The sequence below is a fragment of the Schistocerca gregaria genome, chromosome 2 (assembly GCF_023897955.1).
Source record: "Schistocerca gregaria isolate iqSchGreg1 chromosome 2, iqSchGreg1.2, whole genome shotgun sequence".
Classification (NCBI taxonomy): Eukaryota; Metazoa; Arthropoda; class Insecta; order Orthoptera; family Acrididae; genus Schistocerca; species Schistocerca gregaria.
The window spans coordinates 358,791,035-358,816,518 of NC_064921.1; the positions used below are offsets into that span (position 1 = coordinate 358,791,035).

Here is a 25,484-nt window from a genome sequence, read left to right on the forward strand (position 1 = left end):
AATGCTACAATAGAGTACTTCCTTCTCAAAACTGCAGTGCCGTTATGTATAATAGAGGCAGGGACGAGTTAAACTCGGCTTCGTAAATTTCATATGTAAATGTGCTATGTTTGATAACGGTTGCCAGTCCAATTAAAGCAATTACACATTTCATTCTTGTTTACCGCGCTAAATTTATTTAGTGCAAATTTTATGTTTTCAATTAAGCTAAAATTGAATGTTGTATGTTGAAACTCGTAAATTATGCGTGACAAAACCTCTTACGAACTAAACGACATTTTGACGTTACGGATCTCGCATGTGTTTTCAGAAGTTGCTAATTTATTATATCTTGCACTACTTGCCTACAGGCCTCTTTTAAGCGCAGTAGGCGTATATATGTTGTACATTTTTTCTTTACTTTTATTTCATCCCCCCACGTCCTATACAGGCGGTGAGGAGGTGGGGGAGGGGAGGGGCTGCAGTTAGCGGTAAAGGCAACCCTCCAATTGACAGAAAAAATTTAATTAGTTGAAAAAGGAACGAGAAACAAGCAGGGAGGCATTTACATTGAACTTAAAACTGTTTTGAGGGGAAAAACAAAATCGAAGTTTTTAGACATTCCAGACAAATGACCTCTGATACTTAAAAATACTTAAAAATGAAAGGTAAAACGAAACACAATCAGCGCACATTTAAAAATATTTATAACCTGATGCTGAAACACTGATATTTAAAGAAGCGCCTTTCTTTCACTAAGAACCGGTAAGACCTGTCCTGCGACAGGGTGGCTGTTGTTGAAGGGTGACATGTTGGCCAGTGATGAAGGTAAAAATGTGGTGGTACAGATGACTGGTGCATGGTAGCGATGGGGTAGGAGTGGTTGTTGGTACAGAAGAACAGATGGAGTACAGGGGCTAGTTAGTGAGTACAGGGGCTAGTTAGTGAGTACAGGGGCGAGTTAGTGAGTACAGGGGCGAGTTAGTGAGTACAGGGGCGAGTTAGTGAGTACAGGGGCGAGTTAGTGAGTACAGGGGCGAGTTAGTGAGTACAGGGGGGAGTTAGTGAGTACAGGGGCGAGTTAGTGAGTACAGGGGCGAGTTAGTGAGTACAGGGGCGAGTTAGTGAGTACAGGGGCGAGTTAGTGAGTACAGGGGCGAGTTAGTGAGTACAGGGGCGAGTTAGTGAGTACAGGGGCGAGTTAGTGAGTACAGGGGCGAGTTAGTGAGTACAGGGGCGAGTTAGTGAGTACAGGGGCGAGTTAGTGAGTACAGGGGCGAGTTAGTGAGTACAGGGGCGAGTTAGTGAGTACAGGGGCGAGTTAGTGAGTACAGGGGCGAGTTAGTGAGTACAGGGGCGAGTTAGTGAGTACAGGGGCGAGTTAGTGAGTACAGGGGCGAGTTAGTGAGGACAGGGGCGAGTTAGTGAGGACAGGGGCGAGTTAGTGAGGACAGGGGCGAGTTAGTGAGGACAGGGGCGAGTTAGTGAGGACAGGGGCGAGTTAGTGAGGACAGGGGCGAGTTAGTGAGGACAGGGGCGAGTTAGTGAGGACAGGGGCGAGTTAGTGAGGACAGGGGCGAGTTAGTGAGGACAGGGGCGAGTTAGTGAGGACAGGGGCGAGTTAGTGAGGACAGGGGCGAGTTAGTGAGGACAGGGGCGAGTTAGTGAGGACAGGGGCGAGTTAGTGAGGACAGGGGCGAGTTAGTGAGGACAGGGGCGAGTTAGTGAGGACAGGGGCGAGTTAGTGAGGACAGGGGCGAGTTAGTGAGGACAGGGGCGAGTTAGTGAGGACAGGGGCGAGTTAGTGAGGACAGGGGCGAGTTAGTGAGGACAGGGGCGAGTTAGTGAGGACAGGGGCGAGTTAGTGAGTACAGGGGCGAGTTAGTGAGGACAGGGGCGAGTTAGTGAGGACAGGGGCGAGTTAGTGAGGACAGGGGCGAGTTAGTGAGGACAGGGGCGAGTTAGTGAGGACAGGGGCGAGTTAGTGAGGACAGGGGCGAGTTAGTGAGGACAGGGGCGAGTTAGTGAGGACAGGGGCGAGTTAGTGAGGACAGGGGCGAGTTAGTGAGGACAGGGGCGAGTTAGTGAGGACAGGGGCGAGTTAGTGAGGACAGGGGCGAGTTAGTGAGGACAGGGGCGAGTTAGTGAGGACAGGGGCGAGTTAGTGAGGACAGGGGCGAGTTAGTGAGGACAGGGGCGAGTTAGTGAGTACAGGGGCGAGTTAGTGAGGACAGGGGCGAGTTAGTGAGGACAGGGGCGAGTTAGTGAGGACAGGGGCGAGTTAGTGAGGACAGGGGCGAGTTAGTGAGGACAGGGGCGAGTTAGTGAGGACAGGGGCGAGTTAGTGAGGACAGGGGCGAGTTAGTGAGGACAGGGGCGAGTTAGTGAGGACAGGGGCGAGTTAGTGAGGACAGGGGCGAGTTAGTGAGGACAGGGGCGAGTTAGTGAGGACAGGGGCGAGTTAGTGAGGACAGGGGCGAGTTAGTGAGGACAGGGGCGAGTTAGTGAGGACAGGGGCGAGTTAGTGAGGACAGGGGCGAGTTAGTGAGGACAGGGGCGAGTTAGACTCTAATAGTTGTTGGGATAAGGAGGCGCGGGGAAAGAAAGGCAGCTGGGGAAAAAGGAGGGTAAGAAAATGTGAGAAGAGAAATGAGAGGAAGCCTCGGTGAGCTGGAATGGTAGGAATGGGTGGGGCGGATTTATATCTGGCAAGATCTAGATCTACATACATACTTTACAATCCACCGTACGCTGCGTGGCGGAGGGTACCATGTACCAATACTTCTCCTTTCCTGGCAAAAATGACTACGTGTCTCCGTATGACCCCTAATTTCTAGTATCTTATCTTCGTGGTCATTATGTGCAGTGTATACCGGCGGCGATAGAATCTTTCGGCAGTAAGCTTCAAATGTCGGCTCTCTAAATTTTCCCAATAGCGTTTTTGAAAACAACGTCGTCTCCCCTGCAGGGATTCCCATTTGAATTCCCGTAGCATCTCTGTAACACTCACACGTTGTTCGAACCTACTGGTGACAAATCTAGCTGCCTGCTCTGAATAGTTTCGATGTCTTCCGTCGATCCGACCTGGTACGGATTCCAAACACTCGAGCAGTATTCAAGAACAGACCGCACCAGCGTCCTACATGCGGTCTCGTTTACAGGTGGTCCACTCTCCCCTAAAATTCTCCCAATAAACCGAAGTCGACACTCGCCTTCCCTACCACTTCTCATATGCTCGTTCCACGTCATATCGCTTTTCAGCGTTACGCCCAGATATGTAAACGACTTGACTGTGTCCAGCAGGACTCTTAATACTGTATCCGAACATTACAGGTTTGATCTTTCTACTAAACTGCATTAACTTAAATTTTTTTGACATTTAGGGCTAGCTGCCTACTGGAAATTTTGTCTTAGTCGCCTCGTATCTCCCTATAGTCACTCAACTTCGACATCTTACCTACACCACGGCATCGTCAGCAAACAACCGCAGATTGCTGCCCACCTAGTCCACCAAACCATTTATGTGGGTAGAGAACAATAGTGGTCCTATCACAGTTCCCTGGAGCACTCCAGACGATACCCTTGTCTCTTACGAACACTCGCCGTCGAGGATAACGTACTGGATTCTATTATTTAAGAAGTTTTCCAGCCACTCACATATCTGTGAACTTATTCCAAATGCTCGTACCTTCGTTAACAGCCTGCGATGGGGCACCGTGTCAAGTGCTTTCTGGAAATCTAGAAATATTGAATATCCCTGTTGCTCTTCATTAATAGTCCTCAGCACAACATGTGAGAAAGGGACAATCTGAGTTTTGCACGGACGATGCTATCTGAAACCATGCTGATTCGTGCACATGAGGTTCTCAGTATCAAGAAAGTTTATGTTCGGACTGCGAATATGTTCAAGGATTCTGCAACAAACCGAAGTAAGCGATATTGGTCTGTAATTTTGCTTGTCCGTTATTTTACCCTTCTTATGTACTGGAGTCACCTGCGCTTTTTGCCAGTCGCTTGGGACTTTGTGCTGGGCGAGAGATTCATGATAAATGCAAGCTGGGTAAGGAGTCAATGCTGTAGAGGAGTATTGTTCGTAAAATCATACTGGTATTCCATCCGGGTCTTGTGATCTATTTGTTTTCAAATCTTTCAGTTGTTTCTCTGCGCAAGGTTTGCTTATTACTATGTCGTCCTTACGACAGTCTGTCCGATGGTCAAATGACTGTATGTTTGTACGATTCTCCTGTGTGGGCGATTTCTTGAACGAGAAATTTAAAACTTGGGCTTTCTCTGTGCTATCTTCAGCCATCAAACTAGGCTCGTCACTGTATGGAAGCTTTAGACCTACTTAGCGGTTTTACGTAGGACCAGAATTTTCTCGGGTTCCCTGCCAGATTTTTTGCTAAGGTGTGACGGTGGCAGTTGTTGAATGCATCACGCATAGATCTTTTCACAGACGCACGAATCTCTACTAATCTTCGCTTGTAGTCATTTATGCGTTTCCTTTGGTGGGACTATCCCCTCCTTTATCCACTTACTAGGCACTTAACTCTCCAGACCATGATTTACAGCCTCCTTGAACTCTGCCAGTAATTCCTCTACATCCATCTTACTAGAACTAAGTTTGTCTAGTCGTATGGCTGGGGTCCCCGTCGGGCAGGCCGTTCGCCGGGTGCCGGTCTTTCAATTTGACGCCACTTCGGCGACCTGCAGTCCAAGAGGAGGATGATGATGACAGCACAACACCCAGTCCCTGGGAGAAAATAATTCCCCGACCCAGCCGGAAATCGAACCCGGCCCCAGAGGACCATTCAGCTACCGGGGGCGGACAACTGGAACTAAGTGATGCCAATTCACTGTCTAAGTGAGATGTTAATAACTGATTATCTGCTCCATCTAGCAGAAACGCTCTCCTAGCGTTCTTGGCTGATTTATCAACTTCCGTAATCATAGTTGCTATTATGACATTATGATCGCTAATTCCCTTTTCTATCAAGACATTGTCGATAAGGCCTGGTTTCTCATGACTGTCTGTACCCCCTCCCCCCCCCCCCCCTCCGCAATGAATCCATAGACATATCAGTCTATATTCGGCAGGTTAAAGTCGCCTCCAGCTGGCATTGCATGTTCTGGGTATATACGCGCCATTGATCATAGACATTCTGTGAATGACTATAGAACTGTCACAGCAGAATCGGGTGGCCGGTGAAAAAGTCGAACAACTATCTTGATTTCACCTACACCTGTTACAAGCGCCCAGATGACTTCACTGCCACACTCGACTTCGACCTCAATACAGACAGTACTTCTGTCAACTGCAATGAACACTTCCCCTCCTGTGGCCTCTAATCTGTCTTTACTATATACGTTCCACATAAATAACGGGGCAGAGTTCATGATCCGAGAGAGGGAGACGTCTGAAGTTTCTTTGGGAGTGTAGGTGGAGGTGCATAGGTGTAGGGTTAGTGAAATGTGTTGGTAAAGGCTCGGCAGCATGTGAGGATCGCAAAGTAAAGGGCAAACGATATGATTGTTTGAGTCCAGTTTTCGGATAGTTTAAATTGGTCGGTGATGTTCAGGGTGAGTGAGAAGAGGCGGGAATTTGATAAGTTGGCGAAGGATCATTGTGGGGAAGAGTGAACGGACACAGAGAGCGGAGCGGAATGCATGGTGTTCGAGGACTTAGGACTTACAGAACTCTGGAGGGGCGGATATCCGTGCAACATTTGCATAGCAAAGGATGGGACAAATCAGGGATTGACAGAGGAGCGTTGTACAATTATTATCCTGTTAATAAACGGCGATGGAGCCGGTCTGAAAGCCAGAACATAACGTAAAAACGTCGGAATTAAAACTAGAAAGCTTACTGTGTGCAGTAATAGTCATGTTTATAACTAATAGCCCATTATAGGACGGTGTACCCGACGGGAGTCCCTCGTCACACGACATTTCATTTCATAGGACATTACATGCGCTCGCTTCGTTGTTGAACGCGTACTGTCACTTCTGTACACTGTTTCCCGCGTTTCACTCCTGCTCTGAAGTGACAGTCGGTGCTCGACAGCGAAAGCGAGCGCATGTGGTGCGCTATAACGTGATATTAGTTATAAACAAGACTATTACTGCACAAAGCAAGCTTTCTAGTTTTAATTCCGACGTCTGCACTTTTTGTGGCCGCTTTCAGATCGGCGCTATTCCCGTTTATTAACAGGATAATAACTGTACAATACATCGTTGTTGAAAATGGCCTGTAAGGCAGAAACTGGCCAGTTGTGTTTGGTATAATGATGACTACTTGTGAAGAACAGCCAAGGTGGAAAACTTCAAAATTGCGTTTAAGAAATGTACGGCTGTGGTGCGCCACATGAAGAAAATTCCTCTATGAATGTTTCCATTACTCTATGGTTTGCGCACTTTAGCGGTAGTATGAACTTTAATTTTGTGGCTCTGCAAGTATACAGTGTCTCAGTATACTGTTAACTATGTGAAAGCAAGTGTTATAATTCCTATTACAGCGTTGCCCACTGGTATATCATAGCCTTTGCTACCCTCCATTTGGCTGCAGACATTGACTGTGCTAATTACTTTTGATTTGTGTGGTACCAATTACTCTAAGCTGAATCAGACTATTTGTGAATGAAATGAAATATAAGGAATAGCTCTTAGCAGTACACATAATGGCTTCCCCATCAGTCACAACAAAATGGCTAACTATGCCCTGTTGAAAAATGCGTGTACTGGATTACATCAAAATTTTACAAATGAACATGCTTCCCTAATTTCATTTCATAATGTTCGTTTAGACCTAACGATTATTTCTCACGTGTTTAAAAGGCAAATAAGCTCTACTCCGTCTGCTTAAAAGCATAATATTAATTGCTAAACGACAAATTCCTGAAATAAATCACTGCGCGGCAAATTGCCTTATTTACCTTAAACTGCTTTGCCAAATGAGAATTTTGTTACATTTCCAAAAATGCAACTAGCTGTCCACGACATAGTGCAAGACGTGACAGTACAGTATTCGTACGTTCGCATTCAGACAGTGAGGGTAAACTTAGTGAAATATTTGCCAACTAACGGAAAGCTTGTTTTACATTAAAAAGGTATTACGATTCTTTAACATCACAGAAATTGATCACATTAACTTGAAGACTGTGTTCTTCCTTTGGCGTTATTATGGGAAATGAAAACTGATTCAGACAAGCGTTACACAAGTTACGAAACTTACTCTTTACTTTTCTTACAAGATTTTTTCAACTAGAATGGGTGAGGGTGAAGAATAATCACAATTCTGAACACATGGCCGATAATTTGCCTTGGATACAAAACGTAGATATTGTTGAACAAAATGGAATCTTTACACAGCAATAATTACACGACTAGCGCTTCCAGCAAATATCTAAATCTACTACATCTACATCCATACTGCGCAAGCTACCTGACGGTGTGTGGCGGAGGGTACCCTGAGTGCCTCTATCGGTTCTCCCTTCTATTCCAGTCTCGTATTGTTCGTGGAAAGGATTGTCGATATGCTTCTGTGTGGGCTCTAATCTCTCTGATTTTGTCCTCATGGTCTCTTCGCGAGATATACGTAGGAGGGAGCAATATACTGCTTGACTCTTCGGTGAAGGTATGTTCTCGAAACGTCAACAAAAGCCCGTACCGAGCTACTGATGGCCTCTTCTGCAGAGTCTTCCACTGGAGTTCATCTATCATCTCCGTAACGCTTTCGTGATTACTAAATGATCCTGTAACGAAGCACGCTGCTGTCCGTTGGATCTTCTCTATCTCTTCTATCAACCCTATCTGGTACGGATGTGACGTCACTTTATGAAATCGTCTCAAACGTCATCCTACATCCTAGGTCACACGAGGGAGCATCTCAAATAAAATTCATGCTCTATTCATCACGTTCGCCATAACCTACCATTCGACAACCTCTCAGCAGACTCTCTCTCTCTCTCTCTCTCTCTCTCTCTCTCTCTCTCTCTCTCTCTCTTGCTCTCTCTCCCTCCCTGGCTGCCTCTCTACTCCCGATACAACCTCTGGTAGTCAAATAGTAACGTAACAGTCATGTGTTCAGGTCATTTCTTATGACATAAAAATTCTTAACGTATAGCAGACATATCATTATTAGAACATACGTTGTTAAGCTTTAGTGTGCTGTTTGAATAATAAAATCATTTTACGCTTCCTATACAGATCCTGTGTGAACTATTAAAAGATAAAAATTCCACTCACTGAAGCATTCAAGAAATTGAGTCTGAAGTTAGTAATTTTATTATTTTAACATTAACTGAACATGAAGTAGATGACAATAGTCCGTACTTTAGTTGTTATGTGAAATTTTGTAAGTTAAAGCATTACTGCCGCGTGCACACACAGCTAAAATTATTGCAGATGGGAGTCGCAAACAAAGTTTGTTTTGTTAAACAGCACACTAGTGAACATTAAGCGTGCAAAGAAAGGATTGCATTAATATTACAGTTTTTAACGATGACAAATACACTTTCAAGATTGTAACTAGCACTTAAATTGTCGCGAGTCGTCTGTTACTCAATTTGTTTGTGAAGAGTCTCACCGAAGGCTCTCTTTTTCTGGTGACTTGGCCTCCTACATAGTAACGTTGCCGCGTATGAAACCTATAGGGAAAAAAAAGTTCCTGGGTGTGAGTCATTTGCTTAATGCTCGTGTTAGCTACAAACAAAAAGGGAGCGTAGCAAATTACGTAAAGAATGACAAGCGAGAAGTAGGAGGAAATACACTATGACTGAGTCATGCCTGTACTTAGTTATGCGGGTGAGAGTGTCTCCCTTGTTACGACATGTCCTGCTAATGATTTCTGGCGGAAGATTACAACTTCAGGAGCGAGAAGCTTAATTTATTTCCTGTAAGGAACAAAAAGGATAGGTAAAGTCCCATCGTCTACGAGGTACCATAGATGACCTCGCAGTCAGCGATGGGCGAGGAATTCAAAGGTGCCTTTTTCAAAGGAACCATATCAAAATTCTCCACAAATGATTTGGAGAAACCGAGGAAAACTTAAATGTGCATGTCTGGGAGGCTGCCTGAATACCACACAGCCCGAAAACTAGTCCTTTCTCTAAACCACCGCGCCTCCTCGCCCTATCGTTTCCTTCGCTGAGCTCCGTAATTTAAACAGTTCACCATACAACGATCTCTCGATGGAATAAACTTCAGGTGTAACTAAACTTATCACCATCACCTTGGCCGTTTATGGCTCATATAGTCTAAACATCAGCTATACAAGCGGCACTATTGCCAGAACAGTCTAGAAAACGTCTGTGATCGTAACCGTGTAGTAACCATCGTATGAGTCAATTAGGGGACGGAAACAGATGGTTTCAGTAACTTGCGAATCCAGCTGTTCGATATTTTGATATTTCTAGTACTGTCACGCCAGTAGAACTCTGTTTTTGCACTGATAAATTCGATGAATCTGAAAACTCACGGTACACACAGGTAAGAGATCGCAGAACTTCAATAGCACCACAAGCACTCTTTTCTTCTTAGGATCTCGTTCAAATTTCGTCAACTGGTTTTGAACGGTCCCTATCGGTTCCAACCTGTACACGAGGGCAAAAATTGCCTTCGCGCTGCAATCCAAAGAGATACTATCACGTTCAAAGGAGATGCAGTCCCACAGTGTCCTTAGAGAATGGTTGAAATGTCCGGCATGTCAATAAGGTCATATATTATCAAGAACGGTATCCTGCTGCTCAGTGCTCCGCGAATTGTCGTTTTCGACCGCGAAATGTGTGGGAAGCAAAGCCCCGCGGAAAGGGCTGGTTCCATTGATGCCATTTATGTCACCGCCTGACGCGTTTCCGGTGTGTCTGAAATGTCTTCCTCGGCCATCCATAAGAAAACCATCTGATTTACATGAGGAGAGGGCGAGGGGGCTGTAGCGCTCTGACGTCCATTGCAGAGCCGTCAAAAGAAGGATTGAAATGTCCATAAGAGTGAACTGACGACATTCTCATCGTGTGGCACGTCCACAGTGGCGTTGGGGCAGAATGGTGTGAAATTTAGTGCCAATGTACATTATTAATCCAGGTTACATGTCACAAGAGCTCCTGAGCTCTGGAGTTTTTTTCTCATGGGTCGACTTCCAGTATTTGAGGCATTATGGTGGAAGGTTGAAGGCTCCTCTGAGACCAATTTAAAAATTCAGCGTCACAATCAGAGACAATTACAGGGTTTCGAGAAAGTGTGGTTGTGTTGCGCAACGAATGTTCTACAAAATTCATATCCAGAGACCTCGTTGGTCGATACATTCTCCTAGAAAAGCTCGATGCAGACTGTCAAGTTGAACCTTTGGAAATTCACACACAGAACAGGAGCGATTTTTCGCCGAATCCATGAGCGCCAACAGCATTCCCCCGATATCCAATGCTTTGACGCTGCGTGCGCTCGTCGACCCTGATGTTTCGCAACGCAAGGTCGCACAACCATCACTAAACTGGCCTGTTTCCATGTTATCCTTCGACTGTTGCAATTTTCCTCCACATGAATGAGCCATGAGATCCATTCTGAATAGTGAGACGGGAATCATTTGTGAAGAGCTCATTTCTCCATTCGTTTAATGCTATAGTATAAGGCACCAGCTTCATATCAGCAGAACTGTCTCTGTGCTTCTATGAACAGCATAAACAGTACCTTTAATGCGATTCTGTCTGTTTTATTTATTCGGGAGTTGACTGTCTGGTTTGAGACTTTCTTTGATTTTTGCGTTTAATTTGACTGGGAAAATGTTGAGATTGAACTTAACATATACATGATTGGACATGAGAAATGAAAGGTCGCAATAAATTTTTCATCTGTGATTATTATTTTACCTATGAAATATTCTGTTGCAGATTAATAAAAATGAATTTATTTGAATGTTTCAAAGTAATGATTCAAGTTTTACTTTTATTCAAGTACTATAGCTATTTGTGCAAGAATGAAAATATTATTGTCCATCGAAGTTAGCAAACATTTTCACGTTGCAGTGGATTTTTGTTTAACTGGATATACCCCGACTAGCTTTGAAGCATAACACTGTCTGTACTATATGAAAATGTTTTTATATTTTTATATTGCTAAGCTATCCTGAAAAATTATCCACTTTTAGATGCACTTTACGATATGTTCAGAATTTATCACTTTTTTTTTAATGAAAATTTACAAAAGCGGCGGCTTGTATCCACCTGTGAATGCACAAGATAAAATCTATTGTCTACTTTTATTCTGCTCCTGGAATGCTGTGAAAAGAAACAGATTATTATTTTCGTTCACCTCTACCTGTACCCTTTTTAGGATGTGGTCGTTATTGCGATCGTATATTTAAATCTGCCGCTGCTGCAGACTGCTTGCTCGCCGCACAGCTCCGCACCGCCAGCGATATCCAATGTTGTTGTTGTTGTCTTCAGTCCTGAGACTGGTTTGATGCAGCTCTCCATGCTACTCTATCCTGTGCAAGCTGCTTCATCTCCCAGTACCTACTGCAATCTACATCCTTTTGAATCTGCTTAGTGTACTCATCTCTCGGTCTCCCTCTACGATTTTTACCCTCCACGCTGCCCTCCAACGCTAAATTTGTGATCCTTTGATGCCTCAAAACATGTCCTACCAACCGATCCCTTCTTCTAGTCAAGTTGTGCCACAAACTTCTCTTCTCCCCAATCCTATTCAATACCTCCTCATTAGTTACGTGATCTATCCACCTTATCTTCAGTATTCTTCTGTAGCACCACATTTCGAAAGCTTCTATTCTCTTCTTGTCCAAACTAGTAATCGTCCATGTTTCACTTCCATACATGGCTACACTCCAAACAAATACTTTCAGAAACGACTTCCTGATACATAAATCTATATTCGATGTTAACAAATTTCTCTTCTTCAGAAACGCTTTCCTTGCCATTGCCAGTCTACATTTTATATCCTCTCTACTTCGAACATCATCAGTTATTTTACTTCCTAAATAGCAAAACTCCTTTACTACTTTAAGTGTCTCATTTCCTAACCTAATTCCCTCAGCATCACACGATTTAATTTGACTACATTCCATTATCCTCGTTTTGCTTTTGTTGATGTTCCTCTTATATCCTCCTTTCAAGACACTGTCAATTCCGTTCAACTGCTCTTCCAAGTCCTTTGCCGTCTCTGACAGAATTACAATGTCATCGGCGAACCTCAAAGTTTTTACTTCGTCTCCATGAATTTTAATACCTACTCCAAATTTTTCTTTTGTTTCCTTTACTGCTTGCTCAATATACAGATTGAATAACATCGGGGAGAGGCTACAACCCTGTCTCACTCCTTTCCCAACCACTGCTTCCCTTTCATGCCCCTCGACTTTTATGACTGCCATCTGGTTTCTGTACAAATTGTAAATAGCCTTTCGCTCCCTGTATTTTACCCCTGCCACCTTTAGAATTTGAAAAAGAGTATTCCAGTCAACATTGTCAAAAGCTTTCTCTAAGTCTACAAATGCTAGAAACGTAGGTTTGCCTTTTCTTAATCTTTCTTCTAAGATAAGTCGTAAGGTCAGTATTGCCTCACGTGTTCCAACATTTCGACGGAATCCAAACTGATCCTCCCCGAGGTCCGCATCTACCAATTTTTCCATTCGTCTGTAAAGAATTCGCGTTAGTATTTTGCAGCTGTGACTTATTAAACTGATAGTTCGGTAATTTTCACATCTGTCAACACCTGCTTTCTTTGGGATTGGAATTATTATATTCTTCTTGAAGTCTGAGGGTATTTCGCCTGTCTCATACATCTTGCTCACCAGCTGGTAGAGTTTTGTCATGACTGGCTCTCCCAAGGCCATCAGTAGTTCTAATGGAATGTTGTCTACTCCGGGGGCCTTGTTTCGACTCAGGTCTTTCAGTGCTCTGTCAAACTCTTCACGCAGTATCGTATCTCCCATTTCGTCTTCATCTACATCCTCTTCCATTTCCATAATATTGTCCTCAAGTACATCACCCTTGTATAAACCTTCTATATACACCTTCCACCTTTCTGCCTTCCCTTCTTTGCTTAGAACTGGGTTGCCATCTGAGCTCTTGATATTCATACACGTGATTCTCTTCTCTCCAAAGGTCTCTTTAATTTTCCTGTAGGCAGTATCTATCTTACCCCTAGTGAGATAAGCTTCTACATCCTTACATTTGTCCTCTAGCCATCCCTGTTTAGCCATTTTGCACTTCCTGTCGATCTCATTTTTGAGACGTCTGTATTCCTTTTTGCCTGCTTCATTTACTGCATTTTTATATTTTCTCCTTTCATCAATTAAATTCAATATTTCTTCTGTTACCCAAGGATTTCTAGCAGCCCTCGTCTTTTTACCTACTTTATCCTCTGCTGCCATCACTACTTCATCCCTCAGAGCTACCCATTCTTCTTCTACTGTATTTCTTTCCCCTATTCCTGTCAATTGTCCCCTTATGCTCTCCCTGAAACTCTGTACAACCTCTGGTTCTTTCAGTTTATCCAGGTCCCATCTCCTTAGTTTCCCACATTTTTGCAGTTTCTTCAGTTTTAATCTACAGGTCATAACCAATAGATTGTGGTCCGAGTCCACATCTGCCCCTGGAAATGTCTTACAACTTAAAACCTGGTTCCTAAATCTCTGTCTTACCATTATATAATCTATTTGATACCTTTTAGTATCTCCAGGGTTCTTCCACGTATACAATCTTCTTTCATGATTCTTAAACCAAGTGTTAGCTATGATTAAGTTGTGCTCCGTGCAAAATTCTACTAGGCGGCTTCCTCTTTCATTTCTTAGCCCCAATCCATATTCACCTACTATGTTTCCTTCTCTCCCTTTTCCTACACTCGAATTCCAGTCACCCATTACTATTAAATTTTCGTCTCCCTTCACTATCTGAACAATTTCTTTTATTTCATCGTACTTTTCTTCAATTTTTTCATCATCTGCAGAGCTAGTTGGCATATAAACTTGTACTACTGTAGTAGGTGTAGGCTTCGTATCTATCTTGGCCACAATAATGCGTTCACTATGCTGTTTGTAGTAGCTTACCCGCATTCCTATTTTCCTATTCATTATTAAACCTACTCCTGCATTACCCCTATTTGATTTTGTGTTTATAACCCTGTACGATATCCAATAAAATGTTGAAATTTCTTAAATAAAATGGTTAATGTCCGGTGCGAACTTTGCAGTAATTGTTACAAACAGATTTTACTAGATAAATATATTTTGACAGAAACAATTGAAATCTTTACAAACCTTTCACAATTTCAGCTACAAATGGCGTCGATCATCGACTTATGGCAAATGAAGACTACGTAAGAGTCTAATGTAACGTCACGGGTTCCTCTCCCATTCTGTCCTTGCAGAAGACAAGCGATTCTATTACAATATATTGCCTATATATATCTTAACTAATTCTTCTACAGTCTTTGTCATTTCGCATTACATATCGTTTCTTCTGTGGCGGTTTTCACATCCTCCGCCAGAGATAGTATTTCACACTCTTTGAATAATCATTTATAATAGCAAAATTCGTAATTATACTTTTCCTCACGAAATTAAGTGTCCTTTTGTAATTCAATTAACAGAAATACATATAAATTGTTTGTTACAGTGAGCATTATACATCGAAATGTTCCTTTAACTTTAACTTTGGATGAGTGCTGCCAGAGAATGTTACATACCCTACCCTGAGACAAACCAGTTACCCTGATCCTTCGATATGGGATTTGTCGAGAAAATGCCACTCCTGTGACAACATATGTAGGCAGTTACCTTGCAGACATCGGTAGATTTGACTTAGAGGTGCATTGAAAGCCAGATATCGGTCCTTTCGTGATCACTCTTAGGCGTCCTGCACTTGTCTCAGAACCATCACTTCTGAGACTACGGGCGTCATAGTATTTCCCTGCTTTATGTTCTAATCGCACTGTTCGAAACAAGAGGAAGCACCAATGAGAAATTACAGATTGAATGATCTTACATTTGTTAGCTTTGAATCATATGCTTATTGGAAGCTAATTGCAGTTCTTTCGTAGAGAGACAGTTTTATTGCTGTTTGCGGCGAAATATTGCTAGATAGTTACAATATTTTTTCTCTTCCCCCTTTTTGTATTTTGGCCATTATATTTAACTTTTGGACATCAGTATATGATTCATAAAGAGAGGGTGCACAAGTACAGATTTGCCAAAGAACTTTAACAAACTTAAATTCCCGAATACTGAAAGACGGTGAGCCACGATTACTGCTGCCATAGGGGCTTGCGAATGCTGTTGTAGACACGAATACACGAAGTACTAAGAAACCGGACCGGGGAATTATGCCATGTAGCGGGTAACCCTCACGGCGTCACTGCCTGCAGGGTAGACGACATGTAAACCGCCGCCAGCACCGGCAGCGATAAACAAACAACCGCTCTCTGCCACTCCCCCCACTCATCAGATGATTTGCATCCGTCCGCTATCTCCCGGAACGAATTCCGGAGCTCCTGCAAAAGCAGCGAACGCAGGATAATTGAACATTTCTCACAACTGTAAAGATTTTTACTCACGAAATACGACTTAGCGACGAACACTGTGCCTCATTCCTCGTTACTGACTGCCAGTTATTTTTCCGAAAAAGAGCCAACCGCTTATTTCCATTTGGATGAGCTCCACTGAAATCTTTTTCCGTCATTTAAGAAGACTGTAATCTCTCAAAATTTCGTTACAGCAGCGGGTAATTTGTAATGAGTCCCTGAAAGTGCGCTGCATTGCCTCACAAGCGACTTGCGGCGCGTACAGTCTTGTTGACTCAAAATGGAAATGGAAATGCCGTGTGGCTAGGGCCTCCCGTCAGGTGCAAGTCTTTAGAGTTGACACCACTTCGGCAACTTGCGTGTCGATGGGGATGAAATAAGGACAACACAACACCCACTCCCTGAGCGGAGAAAATCTCCGACCCAGCCGGGAATCGAACCCAGGCGTATTGTGACCAACCAGTTGCTCGGCCACCATTGACCAGACGTTTTCAGTTGGTGAGAGATGTGGAGAATGTGCTGGCCAGGGCAGCAGTCGAACATTTTCTGTATCCAGAAAGGCCCGTACGGGACCTACTACATGCGCTCGTGCATTATCCTGCTGATATGTAGGCTTTCGCAGGGATCGAATGATGGATAGAGCCATGGGTCGTAACACATCTGAAATGTAACGTGCACTGTTCAAAGTGCCGTCAATGCGAACAAGAGGTAACAGAGACGTGTAACCAATGGCACCCCATACCATCATGCTGGGTGATACGCCAATATGGCGATGACGAATACACGCTTCCAATGTGCGTTCACCGCGATGTCGGGAAACACGATGCGACTATCATTTTGCTGTAAACGGAACCTGGATTCATCCGAAAAAATGACGTTTTGCCATTCGTGCACACAGGTTCGTCGCTGAGTACACCATCGCAGGCGCTCCTGTCTGTGATGCAGCGTCAGAGGTAACCGAAGTCATGGTCTCCGATCTGATAGTCCATGCTGCTGCAAACATCGTCGAACTGTTCGTGCAGATGGTTGTTGTCTTGCAAACGTCCGCATGTGTTGACTCAGAGATCGAGACGTTGCTGCACGATCCATTACAGCCATGCGGATAAGATGCATGTCATCTCTACTGCTAGTGATACGAGGCCGTTGGAATGCAGCACGGCGGTCCGTATTACCCTCCTCAACCCACAGATTCCATATTCTGCTAACAGGCATTGGCTCTCGACCAACGCGAGCAGCAATGTCGCGATACGATAAACCGCAATCGCGATAGGCTACAATTGTAACTTTTATCAAAGTCGCAAACGTGATGGTACGCATTTCTCCTCCTTACACGAGCTATCACAACGACTTTTCACCAGGCAACGCCGGTTAACTGCTGTTTGTGTATGAGAAATCAGTTGGAAACTTTCCTCATGTCAGCATGTTGTAGGTGTCGCCACCGGTGCCACCCTTGTATGAATGCTCTGAAAATCTAGTCATTTGCATATCACAACATCTTCTTCCTGTCGGTTAAATTTCGCGTCTGTAGCACGTCACCTTCGTGATGTAGCAATTTTAATGGCCAGTAGTGTAGTATTCCACTGCTGAGCAATACCGACTGTTGGTTGATAATGTTTTGTGCTTGTGCACAGTGTCGTGAAGCAAAACATAAATCCCAATGAAATGCTGAGTTTCAAATAATGCAAATGAATCTAATTAAACCCCTAAGAAACTAATTGTGTACGTAGTGAAAACTGTTTAACTGGAACTGAATACTAAAATAGGTTATTAAAGCTGCATAATACGAAGTGCAATGTCTGATTTGTCAGACCCACGAAATAAAATAGTGCTCAACTAGGGATAAAACAACTGTTTTAAGATTACTGTTCACTGTAAACGAATCTGCTTACTTAGCGCAACAGCTGGTAGCCCTGACTACGTACTGTTTGCTCAGAAGAATGCAAAGTGAGATCTGCCCTGAAAGAAAAGTAACTTACCTCATGTTCAGCTTGCTATTTTGTGTCTGTTGTTTAACGAAAAATAATCTGACTAAGAAACTTCTCTTTTTTTTTTGTTCAGAAACAATCTGTAGCTACGTATGGCGTAAGGTACAATGTACACGACAAAATATTAAAACTTTACTAACAAGGGAAACTCCCTATCGCCCCCCTCCGCAAGCGTTAGATTCAGTGATAAGAAGGCCGAAAAAACAGAACACAGACCAAGCATGAAAACAGGAATAAGGTGTATTAAACTGTGGAAAAAGGAAACAAAACATAAAAAGTACACGCTCAAATATTGTGATGTGCTCATCGAGAAATAGTGAACTGACGTGGCGTCGTGGTCATGGAGTGCAATGGGAAAGGTCCGAGTTGCCGGCACGGTAGCTTAGCCTGTTCGGTCAGAGAGCTGGTTGGCCTTTGTAATAAAAATCTGAATGAAAGGATCAACAACAAACCTGAATGGATGTCATGTGGTGTCCGCAACGACCAAACACAACGATCAACAATGAAAAAAAAGAAAAAGAATTCAAATCTCGCTCATGCACAACCCATTTCTTTCTTCCAAAAAATTATTAACCATCTGTCCGGTCATTGACATGTCTGTTCGCTGTATTCAGAATTGTGCCTGTATCTTGGTGTAATGCCTGTTTGCGACAGCGACGTGTAACGAAGGGCTCTGAACCTATGTATCTCCTGTTTGTTCTACACAACTGCTACATGTTATGCCTCTTATGTTCCGTTTTGGAAGTTTTGATTCTTGAATTCCTACACTAAAACGTGGATCACTCTCGTTTATTTGTTGTTTTCATTTCTGTGAGAGCTCTATGAGGCATTTCGCCTACTTTCACTCTTCGCCACATTTACTTGCTACCGTAATATATTCTTACTATATGAGTGATATTCTGTAACCAATGTATAGCACGACAATTGCCAAAATTACAGGAGGAGACCATCTATGCTGACGACCGGAGGGACAGCTCATAATTTTTGTGGAGAAAAAATTGAACACGAGAAAGATTTGAACACGGATCATACAATCACGATGCCATGGTTCTTGTGAGTCGCTCGATGTTGCACATGTTGAGCTTGGACCGTTCACTGTTTCTATCTTTCTTCTTTTATCACAGTTCAGTAAACTTTCATCCTGCTTTCATGCTCGATTTGTGTCAGTTTTTGGCGGGCTATCCACGGGACATTTTACCACTAAATCTGAAGACGATGGCCGGCCGAAGTGGCCGTGCGGTTCTAGGCGCTGCAGTCTGGAACCGCGAGACCGCTACGGTCGCAGGTTCGAATCCTGCCTCGGGCATGGATGTGTGCGACGTCATTAGGTTAGTTAGGTTTAACTAGTTCTAAGTTCTAGGGGACTAATGACCTCAGAAGTTGAGTCCCATAGTGCTCAGAGCCATTTCAACGAGCCATTTGAAGACGATGCGCTGGGGAGTTTCCTTTGTAAGAATTACGGAGGGTGGTTTGACATAAAGGAAAGAGTTCTTGAAAAATAGAAGTCTGATTATTGTCAAAAAAGATTGTAAAATATAAGAATACTCTAAAAATTGCGAAATTCTCTCATTACAAAAACTGCGGCATTTAAGACAGTTGCCGGCCGCGGTGGTCTCGCGGTTCTAGGCGCGTAGTCCGGAACCGTGCAACTGCTACGGTCGCAGGTTCGAATCCTGCCTCGGGCATGGATGTGTGTGATGTCCTTAGGTTAGTTAGGTTTAAGTAGTTCTAAGTTCTAGGGGTCTGATGATCACAGCAGTTGAGTCCCATAGTGCTCAGAGCCATTTGAACCATTTAAGACAATTGAGTTATTTGTTATACCTATAATGAAAACATAGATCAAATTAACACTAATTATGAATACTATTAGTTATATAAGGGACAAAGATTTTCTTCAATTAACATTTCTGACCTAGGTGCCTTGAAATATTCCTCCAAAAATCTTCTCCATCCACATAGTCAAGAAAACATTTTTACAAACAAGTTTTCGTCTTCATGATAAAGTATTCCATATAATTTTTCCCAGAATAACAATCTCCTTGTCTAAAACTCATCTGCTCCCACCCCCTCCCCCTACCTTTAATAAGAACGCCCTAGCTCTTCCGAAATGACTGGCGACCAAGGGCTCCGCAGATCATAATATTAATACGTGAACAAGGAAACTGAAGTACTGATTTTTAATATTAGTATTACAATGAAACATAGATAATTTCAAATGTACTTTGCCAGGCATGAGCAGAAATAAATAAAAAAAAACATACGTGTATGTAGTAGTTAAGGCTGGTAACAGGAAGTAGATGCTTTAATGTTCTTAACTCTGATAACGCCTTCTCTATCACGCATTAAAATCCCCAATGCGTGAACATCGAAAATAAAATAAGTTGTGATGATCAGTATGAAATTAATTACAATACAGTAGCGTTTATTTCCCTGTTTGTAAGCAATTTACCACCACGCAAATTACAATTTAAAATTAACTACATTGTTCTTATAATTAGGAACATAATAAGGATTAGTTAATGGAAACAGAATGCGTGTCAAATTTTTATATAATAATGCTTTTGACTGCCAAGTTTAAATAAGCGAGTTTTGCTTCTAGGTGTACATATGACTTATTTAGGTACTACTTTACCTTTTCAGTGTCAAAGAACACAATTTCCAATTGTTACTGGATTTTTTACACCGGAGAGACAAATATTCAGCGTATTCAAATACAGAGATATGTGAACAGGCAGAATGAGGTTCTGCGGTCAGCAAAGCCTCTATAACACAAGTGTCTGGCGTAGTTTTTACATCGATTACTGCTCCTACAATGGCAGGATATCAAGATTTAAGTTAGTTTGGATGCGGTGTTAGAGTCGGCGCACGAGCGATGGGACACAGCATCTCCGAGGTAGCGATGAAGTGGGGATTTTTCCGTACGACCATTTCACGAGTGTACCGTGAATATCAGAAATCCGGTAAAACATCAGATCTCCAACATCGCTGCGGCCGGAAAAAAAATCCTGCAAGAACGGGACCAACGACGACTGAAGAGAATCGTTAAACGTGACGGAAGTGCAACCCATCCGCAAATTGCTGCAGATTTAAATTCTGGGCCATCAACGCGTGTGAACCATTCAACGAGACATCATCGATATGGGCTTTCGGAGCCGAAGGCCCACTCGTATACCCTTGTTGACTGCACGATATAAATCTTTACGTCTCGCCTGGGCCCGTCAACACCAACATTGGACTGTTGATGAATGGAAACATGTTTACTGGTCGGACGAGTCTCGTTTAAAATTAGGACGTCAAATGGAGGGGTACGGGTATGGAGATAACCTCATGAATCCATGGACCCTGCATACCAGCAGGGGCCTTTTCAAGCTGGTGGAAGCTCTGCAATGGTGAAGGTCATGTGCAGTTGGAGTGATATGGACAATGCGACATCCCGCACGTCCAGAATTGCTACAGAGTAGCTCCAGGAACACTCTTCTGAGTTTAAACACTTCCGCTGGCCACCAACCTCCCCAAACAGGATCATTAATGAGCATATCTGGAATGCCCTGCAACGTGCAGTCCAGAAGAGTTCTCTACCCCTCGTAAGCTTACGGACTTGTGGACAGCTCTGCAGGATTCATGGTGCCAGCGCCCTCTAGCGCTACTTCACACATTAGTCGAGTCCTAGCCATGCCATGCCACGCCACGTCGTGTTGCAGCACTTCTGCGGACTCGCGGGGGCTCCACACGCTATTAGGCAGGTCTACCAGTTTCTTTGGCTCTTCAGTGTATTTCCATTAATAAGTGACAAGGAGAAAAATTCGAAAATGTTAGGAGACAACCAACTAACACACGGGGTTAGTTACATGTTGCAACAAATAATGTTAGATCTCCCGATGATTTGAAAGTTTATATTTTTGAACATAGCGTGTCAAGGACATTTAGCGAACGATCATCATCATCATTTAAGACTGATTATGCCTTTCAGCGTTCAGTTTGGTGCATAGCCCCTCTTATAAAATTCCTCCATGATCCCCTATTCATTTAGCGAATGATGAAAGAATAATTATATAAAATATTTTCAATACTGAGGTTTCATACCGTTAAATAATAGAATACAGCAATCACTTTCCACATTTGTATATTTCATTCTCTGTTATTTCCTTATCGTCCTTTCTTATTATTTCCTGATAGAGATTACTTATATTTAAAAAAAGAATTTCATTTCTTTATAAACACGACTGCTCGAATTTCGACCACAGACGATACTAGTTAAATTAAACACGGAGTCAAGGGTCTTATCGACTACTCGTGCAGCGCGCTCATACATCTTTGTCCCTATACAGTAAAGGTGAAATATTTTCAATGTCAGAAAACATACAAAAACCTTACAATACGTACTGCTTGAGTGGCGAGTCGCTGCCCGAGGCAAGATTCGAACCTGTGACCGTAGCAGTCGCGCGGTTCCAGACTGTAGCGCCTAGAACCGCTCGGCCACCCCGGCCGGCCTTCCCAGATCGCTACAAAGAAAATGCAAAAGTAAAATAGAGTAATTATCACAAGAGGGTGTAGCTCCAATAAGAATGTTATTGAGAAAAACTTTAACCATGCTATAAATACTGGGAAGATGTTCAATTTTCGTGGCCTGTCTCGACTTGCGGAATGGGGGAACTGAAGATGGGGCTCTACAGAGTGAATTTGGCGACCTTGGCAGTCATACACGACCCAAATTATTCGTCTATAAGCGTGTCGTACTTTGCGGGAGCAGCTGTGTGTTAGATGTTAGAGTTAATAGATAATGGAAGAAGTTTTTGCCTTATTGGACGATTTGGCTAGTGATAGTTGTCTATTTAAAAAGAAACTCGTTGCCAGTATTGAGGTTGCAATCTTCCTTCTTTTTTATTACTTTAACCTCCACATATTAGAGGAACCAGACTGAAACCATTAGAGGATTGAGTGAAAACGCCAGGCAACGTATTACGTCTGATTCAATCGCCGGCAAATTTTTTGGGCACAGATGTATACCTGAGGGCTCAAACTGCCACTGCATGAACAGAGGCAAGTTAGACCTGTGTCGCGGTCCAAATGGAGGCTAGTGAGTCTCATCAAAACGATTTGATTGACCTAAGAGTGACGGAGGTTGATTTGGGTCTGCCAATAAGACAAGATTCATTCACGACGGTGACTTCATAAGCACTAACCGAAAGCAGTAGACATAGTTAATTATAGATTTAGAGCGACAAAACATTGTAAGGAAGAACTCTGTTACTATCGTTAAAGGGATTATTATTGATAAAAAGTCAACTACTATCTGTTATTCCGGGCGGGAAGGAGCGCCGGTCCCCGGCACGAATCCACCCGGCGGATTTGTGTCGAGGTCCGGTGAGCCAGCCAGTCTCTGGATGGTTTTTAGGCGGTTTTCCATCTGCCTCGGCAAATGCTGGCTGGTTCCCCTTATTCCGCCTCACCTACACTATGTCAGCGATTGCTAAGCAAACAAGTTCTCCTCGTACGCTAACACCACCATTACTCTACCACACAAACATAGGGGTTACACTCGTCTGGTGTGAGACGTTCCCTGCGGGGCTACCGGAGGCCGAACCGCACAATAATCCTGGGTGGACTGCGGTAGTCGTCGTGGGGTTGTGGACCACTGCGGCCGAGGCGGGGACGGAGCCTCTCCGTCGTTTTGAGGTCCCCGGTTAACGTAACATAACTATCTGTTAAGTGTCAAAACAATGTGAAGTATTCAAGCTCTTAATTGTTCAATTATTTGTTCATCTATAACAATTTTGAATCTTATGATTTCCAATCCTTGAAATACCCTTAGTATTGTTTTATGAGTCGATATTCACATTCCGCATTTATCGGCAGTTTGAGTGATCTTACGTACTGCAATTTCAAACTTTTCTTTAGAGTCACTTATTATAAGCATTTCAACAGCAAAGAGCGTTGTCATGAAATTAAAATAATCACCTATTAATTTTCCAGTTAATATAATTAATGAGTGATATCGTCAATACAAACATTGAAAAGGTTAGGGCACATGGCCAGCTTTGTCTAACTGTGCCACTGAAATCGGCAGGTTCTATTCCATTACTTATTTTATTATTATTGTATAATGATTGATTCCCAGGGCATTTTCAGCTTACCTTGTCTAATGCCTTTTCATAAGCAATAAAACATAATAAGTCGGAAATCTAAATTATTTTTTTTCTTGTCTCAGTTACTTTTGCCAATGTGGAAAGACAATCAGAACATGATCTACTTTTCAAAAACCATATTATGCCTCTGACATAGTGCTCCCATTATTATTATTATTATTATTATTATTTTGCTTATAATTTTAGCATACTGTTTGTAACAGGAATTTAGCAGATTCATTTCTCGTTAATTTGGTTTTGCGCATTGTGATTTATCGCCTTTTTTGAAAAAACAGGCCATACCAAAGTTTCATTTCATTCCTCTGACACATATGCGGTCAGCCAAGAAAGATTTATAAAATCTATAAGTCAATGTTTTAGTTGATCATGGAATGAGAGGACATTCGGTGAACTGAGTAGCCTACCGTTCCTCCGTCTTAAATCCCAGCGTGCACGTCTTGGATGCGTTTCGAAGACGTATTGCAAAACTTCCATCTGCACCAATGATCATCCAGCAGCTGTCAACAGCGCTGGTGGAGGTATGGAGCGCCTTACCCCAAGAACCCTTTACCAACCCTGTGGCCAGCATGGGAGCAGGCTATAGCCTGTGCATTGCCGTCCCGGTGATCAAACACCGTATTAAGAACCATGTTCAGCCTTTTGTAATGGCCAGAGCACCATCATAAATCACAGTTACTTCACCGTAATGACTGCCTTTGAATAAAAGCCTCATTTCTGTTGGTCTGATTGCATATTTCTGTTACTTACTGTACGATACTGTAGTAGTTCTTTCTATGTATGGACTAAGTTGATAGTAAGAGACCACGCGAAATTTACTTTCGTAGTTAAGTTTTTCTCGTCGCTGTAACATTTAAACTGACGTGTTCATCGTCTTTCTCATATATCGTACAAAATACCTGAGCAATTCTAATTCTAAATTAAAATTTTGTGCCCCAAAATATAAAGTGACCTTAAGACCGGAGAAGCGAGACTTTGCTATGACTGAAAGAAGCTAAGTTATTGGGTAGGAGGGGTCACTATTGGGAGAGAATCTCTTGAGAATTGGTTTAAGGCAAAATAGAACCATTGTTAGTTACCTTGTTAGCATCTGGAGCATCAGAAGTATCTCTTTGCTTTTATTGTGATTTGACTTGTTTGTGTGGTTCACAGGTGACGCCATGAATCAGTTCCTGAATGAAAATTGGCGCAACGTGGCGACAGAGATAAAGCCCGTGCTCGAGGAGACCATCAGTGAGCTGTTCAAGAAGTTCTCCAACAAGATCTTCAGCAAGTTCCCAATGGAGCAGCTGCTGCCACCCTAGTCAACACCACACCGTGTTCCATTTGTGTTGCACGACAGAATCGAACTATGTAGTGGAGCAGCGTATCGCACTTGTCAGATATCATCATTTCATAAACAACGTGTACATAGGTTTTTTTGCTTTGAGTAATGGCAAGCGACAGTAGTGTAAGAGTAGTCAGTATATTGCTAAGTATGTTGTTGTACATTTATCAATAAAGTGAATTTTTTTGCTATAAGTATAGTCGTGTTTGATTTCAAAACTCATTCTTTCTTAGTTTTGATAGATATATCAACCATTTGATTTCGGAAAGATTTTTTCTCGTGTGCCCTTCTGCTATTTTCTATTGTGTACAACGGTTTTCTTTCCTGTTGAAAAAATAAATCATTTGACGTACATAATATCCTTCATTTCCGCCGGCCGGTGTGGCCAGGCGGTTCTAGGCGCTTCAGTCTGGAACCGCGAGACCGCGACTGCCGCAGGTTCGAATCCTGCCTCGGGCATGGATGTGTGTGATGTCCTTCGGTTAGTTAGTTTTAAGTAGTTCTAAGTCTAGGAGACTGATG

General features: G+C 43.0%; 1 protein-coding gene across 1 annotated transcript in view; it reads left to right on the forward strand.

Annotated features, from left to right (window-relative positions):
* LOC126335778 (circadian clock-controlled protein daywake-like) overlaps positions 1-25,149 on the forward strand; it is a 75,345-nt gene extending 50,196 nt beyond the window's left edge. Inside the window, exon 6 of the mRNA XM_049999240.1 lies at positions 24,788-25,149. Within this exon, the coding sequence (XP_049855197.1) occupies positions 24,788-24,939 (152 nt within the window). The 3' untranslated portion in view covers positions 24,940-25,149. The remainder of the gene's footprint in view (positions 1-24,787) is intronic.
* The last annotated feature ends 335 nt before the right edge of the window (positions 25,150-25,484 follow it).